This window comes from Ciconia boyciana, chromosome 1, assembly GCF_034638445.1.
Source record: "Ciconia boyciana chromosome 1, ASM3463844v1, whole genome shotgun sequence".
Taxonomy (NCBI): domain Eukaryota; kingdom Metazoa; phylum Chordata; class Aves; order Ciconiiformes; family Ciconiidae; genus Ciconia; species Ciconia boyciana.
In genome coordinates, this window is record NC_132934.1 from 78,052,621 (window position 1) to 78,066,205 (window position 13,585).

At 40.4% G+C, this 13,585-nt stretch overlaps 1 protein-coding gene across 3 annotated transcripts in view; it reads left to right on the plus strand.

Annotated features, from left to right (window-relative positions):
* Positions 1-13,585, plus strand: part of PARVB (parvin beta) — a 67,386-nt gene that overhangs the window by 32,027 nt on the left and 21,774 nt on the right. For all 3 annotated transcript variants that reach the window (XM_072876023.1, XM_072876015.1, XM_072876032.1), the window contains exons 4-6: positions 4,928-5,030; positions 8,422-8,562; positions 9,443-9,558. In XM_072876023.1, the coding sequence (XP_072732124.1) occupies positions 4,928-5,030; positions 8,422-8,562; positions 9,443-9,558 (360 nt within the window). The remainder of the gene's footprint in view (positions 1-4,927; positions 5,031-8,421; positions 8,563-9,442; positions 9,559-13,585) is intronic.

Consider the following 13,585-nt stretch of genomic DNA (forward strand, 5'->3'; position numbering starts at 1 on the left):
TTCCTAATTCTCCCAGAAGTTGGGGGGGAAAGAGTCACTGAAATCAGGGTTTTCTTTCTTTGCTGTTTTTGGTGACTGGGTTTCCTGTTTTCCCATTGTACCAGATGTGTTCATGTATTTTGTCTTGTTTTTCATTTTGTTCATTACTGTATAGCGGTGACTGTGGGGTCCTTATGCTGTTGAACTCTGCTGATTAACTCTGAATGTGCCTCACCACCATGGGAGCAGCCAGCCTGCAGAACAAAAATACTTCACTGAGCTGGTGAAGGTTGATATAAAAACCCATCTTGCATAACTAAAAAAACAAATCAGCTAGGCAGACTCATTTTTCCTTCTAGATTTCTAGCACTCTTTTGTTTCAGCTGTCTGCCTCATGGCGAATTTCAGTTTTCAGCCCAGTGTTTAGTAATGCAACATGGCTCATTTAACCAGACATATGCATTTGTCCTAAAAATTATATGATAAATGGATGTGTCAGAATTTAAAGCACCACTGGAAATTTTACAACTCCAAACGCATGTGTCTGAGCATTTGACGCAGTTCAGAGATGTTTTATATGAGTATGGATATCCGTGAAAGGGCAGGCATGGTTTTGAGGACATGGGGATATTGTATTAAAGTTTTAAAAGCATGCTGCTAATCCCAAATACTATAGAAGACTATAGAAAAGCAGCTTTTTATGAAGGTATGACAAGTTAAGTGACCTAACAAACATTTCCATGTACCTGCATGCTGTTCTGTACTCCAAGTACTGAACAAGAAGACGAGTCTTAGGTGCATTGAAGATCATTAGCTACCTGTGGGATCTTCACCAGCTGTTGCATGTAAGGAGAGGCATGGTGTTAGGGCTGACACTGGGAGAACAGGCTTTGCAATAAAGTACTTTCTCAGTCCTGCAGTGTTTCTCTTACGCCCGTTATTTAATGCAGCAAATGTAGCCCGAGCTTAAACGGCAGTATTGAACTGCAGATGTATGAAGTGCAGGCACAGAAATGAAGGAATGGGTAGAGGAGTGTGAGACCAGAGAGATCGAAGTTAAGCATATTTTCATGCACAGGAAAAGCTCTCTGTCTGCACCTTCTGTCTGCTTCCCACCAAGTACTCTGTGCCTGTATCAAGGTGTTTAAATTTTTAGACATTCAAGTTATTGAATGTTTTCTGCTTCTGTCTTTCCATGAAGGAGCAACTACAAAGAACTGGAGAGCTGACTTTCCATGAGCAGAGTGTCAGAGAGTATTTCTGCATGTTTATCGTTTCAATAAGCAATATGGTGCTTTATTTGCCTTGTAAAAGTTAAAAAAATTCCATGCAGAAAGATTTTTCCAGTCTCCTAATTAAGACATGGTCAGGAAATCAAGAGGTGGCACAGCAGATTTTTGGGGTTTGTTTGTTTGTTTTTTAATTACAGCACTTGCCAGTCTTCAAGGGCTGTTAAAAAAAACCACTTGGATTTTTTTTTTTCTCAAATATACATTGCAAATTCATTTTTTTCTAGCAGAGGTGGAGTTGTAGTCTGAATACTAAAGAAGTTAGAATGTTCTTTGGGATATTTTTCTTTCATTCAGGTGCTGAACTATTAAAATAATAAAATAACTATGGCTAGACTTTGTTTAATTTCTATCTCTTTTATGTACTTTTTTGCCAAAAGTTTTTCAGTGCTAAATTTCTCTGAAACGTTTAAGTAGCACATAGTGTAAGTACTTCCCTTTTTTAACACCCTGTACCCAAAGCCACTTTGTGATTCCTGTGTACCTACACTCTTGGAAATGGGATGTTGGCTCCTACATAAGAAGGTACTTCCAGACTTTTATTTTTAATTCTTTGCCATTTTGTAGATTCTGACTTCAATACCATTCAGCACAGGACAGACAAAATAAAATGTTTATTAATGGTTTCAAATAGTTTAGCATCCCGAGTCTTCCTTTAAGAAAGCTTCTTAGGACTTTTGGAAATCTGGCCTCTTCCTATAGGGACGGTAATGGTAGCTGATTATCAAATGACAATTTCAGTTGAACTTCAGATACTTTTTGAAAGTCTGCTCTATAAATCTCATGGAATACCTAAATCTTCTATGACTTTGATTTCTTCAGTTGTTTTTCTGTTGATGTTTATGTGTGTCAAACTTGTATCATTTTGGAATCGGGCAGTAAACTTATTGACAGGCTTTGAAAATCTCTTTCTAGATGATCTGGGACAAGAATGTATCTTGTTATTTAGGACTCACTTTTCTGTATCGCTGGTGAACGGTTTTTGAGGTGAAAGATGGTATCCCTCTTCTCATTGTCTTCCAGCTGTGGTAATCCTTTGCTAACTTGTCTAATGTCTCTCTCCGGCCCTTTACCATAAATGTCCTTCTATCCCCTGAAAAAGATTGAAGGAGACAAGAATAGCTGGTTGGAGTTTTCTCTCCAAATGTGGTCATGGTTCCCCACCTGCGAAGCAGAGCTCTGCTAACTTTTATTTAGGCTACATCTTCTTGCATTTAACTTTTGCTAGCTATAATCGCTGATGAGCTCATTTTGGTTGGGGTTTTCAAAGGAAATCCAAAGGTTTGATGCCCTATGCCAGATGATAGCTGACATGTTATGATTTTTTGAAAACCCTAGCTTTAAATCTAAAGGAGAAGCTTTAAATCTCAGGCATCCTGAGAACTGCTAGAGGGTGAAATGCAGGAAGAGCAATTGTCTTAACATTTTTCCCTGCCCATATGTGATATATGTATCAGGCTGTGTGACACAGAAGCAAGATGGTTCCAGGGCATGTTGGAGCATGTGTCAGGAGACAGGCTTCCCAGCATTGCTCCTATGACCACAGCCAAAGTGAGAGGATGACTGTACCTGCCAGGGCGCAGTGCTGCAATACCCCTTTCAATCCAGGACCCCAAGCGCCAGGGGTAGCTGGTGTGCCAGCAGGCTGGGCTGCTCAAGCAGAAGTGCGGTTGTCAATTCGTTGGCAGTGCGAGCCATGAAGGGGTTGCAGGAGGGGAGCACGAGGCAGGGAAAGGAGAGGGAGGAACTGTATGATCCTCTTCTGCCCAACAAATGGCATTAGGTGGATGTGAGAGTGTGGAACAACTTGGCGGCATGTGTTGGAACAGTGGTGGCAGCTGTAACCACACAGCAGAGGCCGTCTGATAGAGGGAATGGCCTGAGTGATAGGTAAGGTTCCTGCAAGGTGACAGGGGACCAGTGGGGCAATAACACTGGTGCAGAGCACATCCTTGTGTATCCACATCTGTCTTCAAACGTCACCTCCACTTTTCCTTTACCTGCTCTAGAGAAGACCACTTTTGATATAGGTTGCTGATATTGACTAGTGAATAACTTATCAGAAAAGCTGTATTTTGAAAGAAAGCTCTTTAAGAGGAGTAATTTTTATTATTGAGATTTTTCATCCCTCTAGGCAGCTTAGAGGGCAAAAGGGATTTACATACGTGAGCACTGATGCTGATCTTTGCTTTCCATGAATTGACTGGTTGCCATATCACTCAGCTAAAATTTGCCACTTACACTATTTTTAGAGCTGAGTTTCAGCCCTGCATGTTTTCAGCATGCTTTGGAAGTACTAAAGATAAAGATTAGAGGTACATCAAGCGTTGGTATTTCATGTTTGGATTGTAAACTTCTTAGGGGACACTAATCCTAGCAAAACTTACTTGAGCTTGGTAGATCCAATGAACCTCAGTAGCCATGCTGAATTACTTAAATGTCCTTGTGACCAACATATTCAAATGCTCGTGTTTGCTAGGATTGCCAAGGTGGGTGTTTTCCAGTGCAAGCCTGACTATATTTTTTTAATTTGCTTTTGTTTTACAATCCCTTGTATATTAAACCCCCAAAACTTTCTTAGCCATTATGACGGCCAAGAAGAGGCAGAAGTATGGGATCTAATCAGAAAGTGAATTTAAAGAATCCACAATTTTATATGAAGCAAATTAAAAACTGCAGAATATTTAAAAGAGGCTTATTGCTTTAGGTGGCTCTAGTTAATGGATTTTGCATGTCTGTGATTGGCAATACTCTTCTCCTCTTATAGAATCAAGGATTTAGCAGGATTTAACATTGCATCTCTTCCCACAGAATGATATTATTTTTGTGAAAGTAAGTTAATTTTCCAAATAATAAATTGGAGGAAAGCACTGCTGCCAACTTCAAACAGTCAAGGCTGTTTTTCCTGTAACTGTTTGGAAATTATTATCTTTGGCACCTGGAAAACTTAGTTAACTCAGTTCCTTTTCTGTTTAAAGGTTCTTTATGTTCATTCCTGTTTTGCAGGTGATTGAATGATTTTTATAGTTACAGTAGTCAGCATATGGGGACTATTATATATGTTGTAGAATGGTTATCAGGCCCATTTGACCAAAATTTTAATTCCAGACTTCTGTATTCTGCAGTAGCTTAAGATAAAATGCCTTGTCCTGTTGCTGATGACAGGGATCTAGCTAGTGGGTCTGTTTAGCTCCTGTTAGTAGGAGCATTCACTCTTTCTGCTCTGAAGCTCTTCTTTCTGGCACACCACTCACATCTATTAAGTCTAGAGATCGTGGTGAGAGCGTGGGACTATTGCCATCCGTTGGCAGGTCTGCTGTTCACATAAAATAGGTAAGACATGAGTTTTGGGACCTGGAGAACATAGATACTAGCAAAGGTTATTGTTGCAGAGCTGCTAGTTGCTACTTGCTTTAGAATTGGTGCAATAAGGAGACATTTTAATGAGGAAAAATAGAGGGCACTAAAATTGCCATACTGCAAGACCTGAATTAAAAAAATAGAGCAAAAGCATCTCTTTATCTGTTATTTCTCTGTAACTTGGAAATACATAAATATGGTTACTCTTACTCTGTTTTATATTCCTGATTACTGCCTTGAATGGAAGGAACATATTTCAGTGGTTTTTAGCCATTTGCCTGCTTTTTCTGTACTTCCAGGTTCTAATTGACTGGATTAATGATGTGCTGGTCGAGGAGAGAATCATTGTCAAACAGCTTGAAGAGGACCTTTATGACGGGCAGGTGCTGCAAAAGCTGCTGGGTGAGTTCACGCAAGAGAAGGCGGCCCCAAAGACTGGAAGGGGCCCAAAGTTAATCTCTTCCAAAGCTGCAGAAAGCAGGTCTGTGCAGTAACTTGCCATCTCACCAAGGATACAGTTTGTTTCACTGATAAGCTACAGTGTCAGCTTCTCCATCTGTTCTTCTCAGGCTGTCTGCTGAAAGGTGAGGAAATCCAGATGATTCCTACATGTCTGTTTCATGGACTAAGTATAGTCCAGACAGCTGAAATACGTGCAGAAAAAAGGTAAAGAGATTTGTGATTACAGTGGGGGACCAAGCAGAAGCCATGTGGTCCAAAATTTTGTCTGTATAGTTTGCTTCTGAAAGCTTTTGGGCAGAGAGATTTTTTGAGGTCCTGATAGAATTACTTGTAGGGAAAAAAAACTGAGAAAAAGAGAATGCATGGCAGCAGGCACATACTCATAATGTGCACTTACGTGTGGATGATTCATGAAAGGATATAGTCAGGCAATTGTGATTTTGCAACCCCCTTACATCTTTGCAATGTGTGTGTTCACGCAAGAAGCACAGTGGAGAAAACCTTATGATGATGCAGTGATTTATGGGGGTGCTTTTAGCAAACAAAGAGATTTGAAGCTTCAAGTGCCATTGTAAATCCACACTTTCTTGGAGACAGGTGGTCAGACTGCTCTCAGTTTACTTACGACGTGTTTTCAAGAGTGGGCTGGGCTGTGGGGCGTATGTGTCAGAGTGGGGCAAGAGGACCTAGTGGTGCTAATTCCATTGGTGCTAATGGATGCTGCTTACTGAATTTTCTGCATATGTCTCTTAAATAACAGGTCTGCAGCATTTTGGTGAACATTCACAAGATTTTAAAATTGGTTAACAACAATTAACTTTGTGTGCAATTAAAACTCCTCATAAATAACCTGAGGAATAAAACAAGAGTACTTTTAACACTGCTTGGTTAGACTGCAGCTGGGACCCTCCAGACGTGGTGGGGAGCAGGGGTGTAGAGTTAATTTTAGCTGGGGAGTATTTGTGTGAATACAGTTGTACTTCTTAACATATAGACACTGCTGTTTCAGCAGGTGGTAATGCATTTCACTGTAGCCATTTGTCAGAGGTATCACTGCTTTTTTACGCTCCCTGTGGAGGCCATGGGTCCACCCTCAGGCCTGCAGACATTTAGGAAGTGCTTAGTTGTACATACATACATACATACGTACATATGTAGCTCAGTTGGACTTAGCGTATCTTACAGGAGGAAAGGTGGGCATGTACATCTTGCAGCCTGAGACTTTTAAGTGGACTGTTTTTTCCTCTTTTTCTTCCTGTTGGGTTTCTGACTGGAGAGCAAATGCTTCTCCCCTGACCTGAAGCTATCGCAACTCAGGCCCAATCTTGTGTTGTTCTTCAGTGGTGTTTTGGGTTCTTCAGCAAGACTTATATTACTGAGTCTATCCATCTTCGTGCTGCCTCATTGATGCAAGAGGCAAAGCACATCATGCTTGTGGTGGTGCTCCTGATGCTTGAGGCCTCAGAATTAAGTCAGCCCTCTGTTGTGCAAGTCTTCTCTTCTGGTGCCTGCAGGAGAGACTAGCAAAGTAGGGTGATTAAACTTCAAGTAGTAGTTGTCATTCCTTGTGTGTGAGAGATGTTTCAAGAAGATCTGTCTTGATAGGCAGACACAAAAAAAAGGTGAAAGACAACAGCTTGTCAGTGGGCTTATTTTGAAGCAGTTTGGAGGAAGAGATTAGCAAATGGCTGTCTGACTGATGGAGGTGGAGCTCCTTGTTTAGTTAATTTTATCAAGGTACAACTAGTGCCACTCAGAAAGGCTGGAGTGGCTTGGTACACATGGTGTCAGGGTGAAAGGAAATAAATTTCTGCTTGCTGACTGGCACTTAACCTGGGCTGAGAATAGATAGGAGCCATAACACATGACCAAAAAATGAATCTTGTAGTATAATTTTTTTAAAAAGTCTAAAATAATTTAAAATAATATTTGCATGTTTTGGTAGTCAGTTTAAAGAAGACTCAGAGACATCTTGGCTAAAGAACATTTTTCCCATTAATATTATTCAGATATTGATAAAAATTTCCTACTGTAGATTGATAGAAGCAGTCAAAATGTTCAAACTATTTGTGAGTTGATAACCTGCAAGTCTCTTATATTTGGGTTATTAAAGTACTTCTGTATTTCTGTCACTTTTAAAAAAATAGATATATATATCTTCAGCTAGGTAAAATGTCCAGAAGAAACATACTCTTGAACCTGAGAGCAGAAATATTTCCATTATTGGAATAATAGGTTTTGACAACTCTGAAATGTTTCCAAAAGAATCGTTCAGAGTTGAAGCCCATCCCATTTTGTGAAAACAGTTTTGGTAAAGTACGTTTTTTTGTTTTAAAGACTGGAATAATAATATATAATTGGAATATGTTCAACCAGTCCTGACCTCCTAGTCCCAGCAGCAGAGTGAGTTTGACCATTTTTTTCCCCAGGGTGGAGGGAGAAAAGAGATCAGCTGTTCCCACTGCTCTGGTGGCTGGAGGACTCTACCCTCTTCCTCAGCTCTCTTTCTTCTTTTTTTTCTTTTTTAGAGAAATTCAGCTCCTGTGTCTTTGGCAAGGGCCACAATGCAGAAGAAGAGAAGAATGACTTGTCTTATACTTTGGCAACAAATAATTATGTTACAGAAACAGAATTCAAATTTTAGTAATGGCATTTTACAAAATTTCCTGCATTAGTTCATTTTTGGAAGTAATCAGCCATGATGTGACAATGTCATAACAACATGACAAGATTGTACCAACTTAGTTCTTTCTTTAAATTAGTTCCACTAAGCCAGTACAAATCTCTGGGTCATATGAATCTATGACTCTTGATGGTTTGAGGAGGCAAAGTTTGCTTTAGCTTAAATTTATACCTTCAGCTAACCTGAAATAAAGCTTATCAAGCTGAAGTAAATGTTCACACAATATTTCCCCCTTTTTGTCCTAAATTAACTTGTTATTAGAAGAGTCCATTAAACCTGTGCAGATTCCTTGTGTAGTGAAGGCTGTGCTGTGCCAAATGCTTTTCAGCAGTGAAAGAAAACAGGAGGTACAATAAATATTATTACTAACTTGGTGCCTATCTGAAAGGTGTTATATATTTTGACACCTGATTGATGACCATGTTCTGCCAGACCTTACCAGTTTTCTATCACAGGTTTTACTGGAATTGACACACTTTGATGAAAGGTTTGCTTTTAGCTGATTTGCTTTCTGAGGAAAATCATTCTCTTGGAAATTTTCTAGCAAAGTCCAGCTCTACCCAGTGCTCTGTGCTCGTTATTCCCACCCAGGCTCTTGTTTAATCTGATTTGGGCTATTCTTTTTGTTGTTCTTTTTTTCAAATACAGAAAAATTGGCTGACCGTAAACTGAACGTGGCAGAAGTGACGCAGTCTGAAATTGGTCAGAAACAAAAGTTGCAGACGGTCCTGGAAGCTGTCCATGATTTACTCCGACCCCATGGCTGGACAATCAAGTGGAACGTTGACTGTAAGGGCTCTGTTATGCTTTCTGTCTCAGCTTCACAAGCAAGGAGGGTATGATAATCAATAGGTTGATCATATTCTCTGTGATGCAGTGTGTTTTTTAAAATTATTTATTTATTTGCATAGAGGTTGTTACCACATCCATGTATGGATTGTAACTGGTACCTTCTTCTGTGGTCTTTGTTTAAGGACAGATGTACATGGCTATGGGATAATTGAAGTAATTTGTTCCTTTAAAGATATGCTTTCATTAGTAAGTTTTTTGTTTGCTTCCTGAATTTGAATCCTTACAGGTATGAGAAGTGTGTTAGTCATTCAAGTACTAGAGGGTGATTTAATCCTTCAGGCCACCACAGTGAGAGTAAAAGGATCCTGCATCCTGCTGGAGGATGCAGCTTCTGACAGGCTAAGCAGAAGGTGCCCTCTGTTCAAGCATGGCCTGTTACAATCCGAAAGCGAGAATGGAATTTGAGAAGTCCCTTCACCTAGGTAGTGGGTGGGGTTCATCTCTTACAGCCAGGAAGGCTTGTGTTAACACTTTGGAAGTCTGCTAAAAGCAGAATTCTCCAGTATTCTCCAGTACAGTGGAAGGCAAGTGATTGAGTCTTCCTGTCTTCATTGACTAGCGAGGGAGCTGAAGTGTTTGGACTCCTAAGTTAGGCATGTAACTTAAAGGGAAAGTTGAATCTAGGCTTTGCTACCTGTAAAATTATATTGTAGGCCTTGTTAATTTAGGAAAAAGAGGAAGAAGGATAAAAAGAAAAAAGACTGTGTCCACCAAAGGCATTTTTCACTGCCTTTTTCCTGCCTTTTTCCCAGAGCTGTTTGTTTAAAATAATGCCTCAGTATTGTTTTATTTGCTTCATTTTCCTTGTTCCCTGCAGCGATCCATGGCAAGAATCTGATTTCCATTCTTCACCTTCTGGTAGCTTTGGCAATGCATTTCCGGGCTCCCATTCGACTGCCTGAACACGTGTCTGTACAAGTCGTAGTTGTACGGGTGAGTATGAACTCATAAGAAAAATTGATCAGAACAATCATTGTTTATCACTCTGATTTTGCAGTACTAGGCTGCTCCCATCCATTGCCCCCTGACCTCTTGTAATTTAGAAAATTCTTGTCCCAGTTGTTTAGTGAGTCCCAGTCCTGGGAATGCATTTTTTGTGTGCTTAAATGTGATCCCGAGAACATCATATCTTTAATGTGTTTGGGAATACCATTTGCTACTGCAATATCAAGCTAAAAACATGTGACGGGATTTTGTGTAAGAGAGAGTTGTGTCTGTAATTTCTGGCACTTTAGTAAATGATTTTTGCCATGCATTTTTTGTAGAGAAGCCATTGAAACACAGACAGCACAGAAAGGAGTTTCAGCACGTAGAATCTCCCTAGTCTGGGAAGCCTGTTACTGATGATGTTTTTCCCTAATGACTTGCTATGCAGACTTAGACATGTTGTTTTCCTTGGCATGCAAATAGACTTTCATAATTTCTTTCACAGCCTTGTGTTTTTGTTAGCTTTCCTTAGATATGGAGAAGAGAGCTGACCTGAGGAACCTTGACTTCTTCCCTCCTGCCCTAGATCTTGCTCTAGTTATTCCCTTCTCTGCTTGGTGTTGACCATTTCCTTTCACTCTACAAAGACTCTACAATTGGACCATATACATATGCTTTTTATCTCACCTTCTGTCCCAGCTGAAGCTCCTGTGGCAGTACAGTCTGTAGCATGTGAACCCAGCTTTTCTCAATAGCTGTGGAAACACCAGGCAGAGCTGTTCCAGCTGGCACTCTGATCATGCCGTGACTGTTTGCTGTGGTGCTCAGTGCTGTTGTTGCAAGTCAGGCTCAGCTGCTGGCAGCAGGCTGTGGAAGTGCTTTCTGTACGTGCCATTTACTGTTAGAGGTGTCAGGCTGTAGTAGATTTCCTTTCAAGAATAAAGAAGATAAAGTGATCTTGGACTCTGTTTTGCAAATGTGGATCCCCTTACAAGATGCAATTGCATGTGGTTGATTAGGCAAGCTTCATTTTGCTTTACATTTAAATAATGGCATTTTCCAGGCTGCCTGCCTGAATGCTCTTAGAGGTACAGGGTGTGATGTACATGAGTAATTGATGGATACTCCCTGGCTCACAATAAATGTATGTATTATCTTTAAGAGGTGATTTTGAACTGCTTTCAGGCTGCTGTAGTTCTTTCATTTTAAGAACAGTGAGTTAGGTATAAAGTAATGAATGTAAACAGGAGACTAATTTCTTTTTAAATTTCTTTTGACTGTCTTGGAAAGGTAAGGAGGAAAATGGAAATATAAGGTGGTCAACAGTCCTCTGACACCCTGATGCTAGAAATCTCCTTCTGCCCAGTACAGTGAAGTGTCTTCTGTAACTGATAAGTCAGAAAAAAACCTTAGGTAAAGAGGTAAAGCCTCCCTTTCCTTTCCCTTAGTTCAAGCTTCAGGACCGTCCACCTCTGTAGCAAAGGGAAGGCTGTGGAGGAGGTGTTTTCACATCTTTTCCTGTTGGAGGGACATAGAGAAGACCTACTGAGAAGCATCTGGTTCACCAGAGTCCCTGCATCTTGAGACTAGACAAGGCTGAGGTGAAGACAGGATGAGATAAAGTGTCGTGGTTTAACCGCAGCCGGCAACTAAGCACCACACAGCTGCTTGCTCACTTACCCCAGTGGGATGGGGGTTGAGAATCAGAAGAATAAAAGTGAGAAAACTCATGGGTTGAGATAAAGACAGTTGAATAGGTAAAACAAAAGCCGTGTGCTCAAGCAAAGCAAAACAAGGAATTCATTCACTGCTTCCCATGGGCAGGCGGGTGTTCAGCCATCTCCAGGAAAGCAGGGCTCCATCATGCGTAGTGGTTACTTGGGAAGACAAAATGCCATAACTCCAAACATCCCCCCTCCCTTCTTCTTCCCCCAGCTTTATATGCTGAGCATGACGTCGTGTGGTATGGAATAGCCCTTTGGTCAGTTGGGGTCAGCTGTGCCAGCTGTGTCCCCTCCCAGCTTCTTGTGCACCTGGCAGAGCATGGGAAGCTGAAAAGTCCTTGATTTAGTATAGGTACTACTTAGCAAAAACTAAAACATCTCTGTATTATCAACACTGTTTTCAGCACAAATCCAAAACATAGCCCCATACTAGCTACTATAAAGAAAATCGACTCTATCGCAGCCAGAACCAGCACAAAAGGCTGATAGAAACTAGGGAAAGAAAGAGAGAAAGAGCAACTCCTGTGTCCCCAAGGGAGTGCCTGAAGGTGTCAGAGCAATGGTACAATGAGAGTTAATTTAAGCTCGAGACGCTGTAAGCTCCTGCTCTTGGACCTAGAGCCTGGAGTCCTGGAGATGGTTATGGCAACTGCTGGCTGTGAGCCTACCTCAGCTGGCCCTGTGCAAGAGGAGGCTTGTTTCAGCCCCCCTATCCCATTGCTAGGAAAAGCTTGCAACTCTTCAGCTTTGTTTATTTAAATGGAAAGCAAGGCACAGTATAAACTGAAGCATGTTTCTTCTGGAACAATAACTTTTGCCTTATAGTTTGGTAAACTGAATTTTTGTAGTTCAGCATCTATAATCTAGTCTAAAAATACATGCTGGTTCAGCAACAAAGATCTCTTTAAATGGATTTTATTTAGCCTTTGTTATACTAATGAAAAACAGAAGAATGGTAATGAGGTTAATATTGTTCCTAATCCAAGTAAGAAAACTGTTAAGAAGATTATTATTATTATAATTATCAGTTTATTGTTAAATAATCTCTTATTACAGATCCCAATAATGATTAGGGTTCTGTCAAACTAGATCACAATTAACATAAGATGATGTCTGCTCTAAGAGGTTTTAGTTCAAATGTCTCTTCTTGCTTGAATATGCATTTAAGGGGATTAATCAACAGTTTGTTAAGTGAATTCTTTGTAAGCTTTGTGGAATTGACCCCACAGCAAGAAAACCTTGCAAGATGTTGTGGGAGTTTGGTGCAAGAACACACCCACACTGACATTTTCAAAATTGGTTAAGTCTCACTTTCATGGGTGACTTTGGCACTTAGGATTATCATTATCAGCTTTGTTGAACCATCCTCACACTGTGCAGATGCACGAGGTGCTTCTTGCCCAGAAGGGCTGTGCTTACACTGTGAAAATGAGAGAGGCATACTGGTTTAACAAGTTACTGCTTAGCCAAGTTGTGTGCATTTCCATAGCCCATCCCAGAGCAATGCAGATTACCTTATTAGCTTGTGTAAGTGTTGTGGGCTTTTTCTTCTCTAATTTTTAGTGTCCTGCTCCATAAAATGAGATAATATTATGATAGCACTGTGCTACACAGAAAGTATTTATCAAGACCTCCAGAGACTGGTGGTGATTCTGCCCTTCCCTTAAGTTCTTCCCTTCCTTTAGCATCTTGAGGTGACAGACTGAGACTTTCCTAAGGTGCTGCATTTTTTAAAATTAAAAATAGTTAATTTATAGTCTGAGAAAGATCTGTAGCTGGATCTGTATCTGTCAAACAATACACGATCCTTTTTTGGTCCTGCAGTGTATAGTTTGCTCAGAAACCCACAAGCATTTTGGAGAGGACTTTCTGCTTTACCTTCCTTGGCAGGAAGAACCTTTACCTATCTATCTGTCTGTCGATATTACCTAGAACAACTACAAGACTAACCCATCAGAAAAACACTTTTGTTTATATTATTTTATAATGGGCACCATGAGGTAGCCCCTCTCAAGAGCAGAGTTCCTGAAACCTAGTTACTTTCAAACCTTTTTGAAATCAGCCTCCAGAATTGGTTTTTTTGGTGTTTTTTGTGTGAAACAGAAAATTTTGTAACCATGGCAATATATGTCCAAGTTACACATGTCCTAGCAGAGCAAGGGTTTAGGTGGGTCTTCTAGTTAAGATCCTGTTGATAGCTACTCCAAGTGCTGAGTTAAGAGGCTAAGATGATACATGTTTTTAATACTGGTGTCACTCAGCATGTGCCTGTTGTTCCAGTCCTCCTCAGTGAGGGAAGGGAGGAGAGA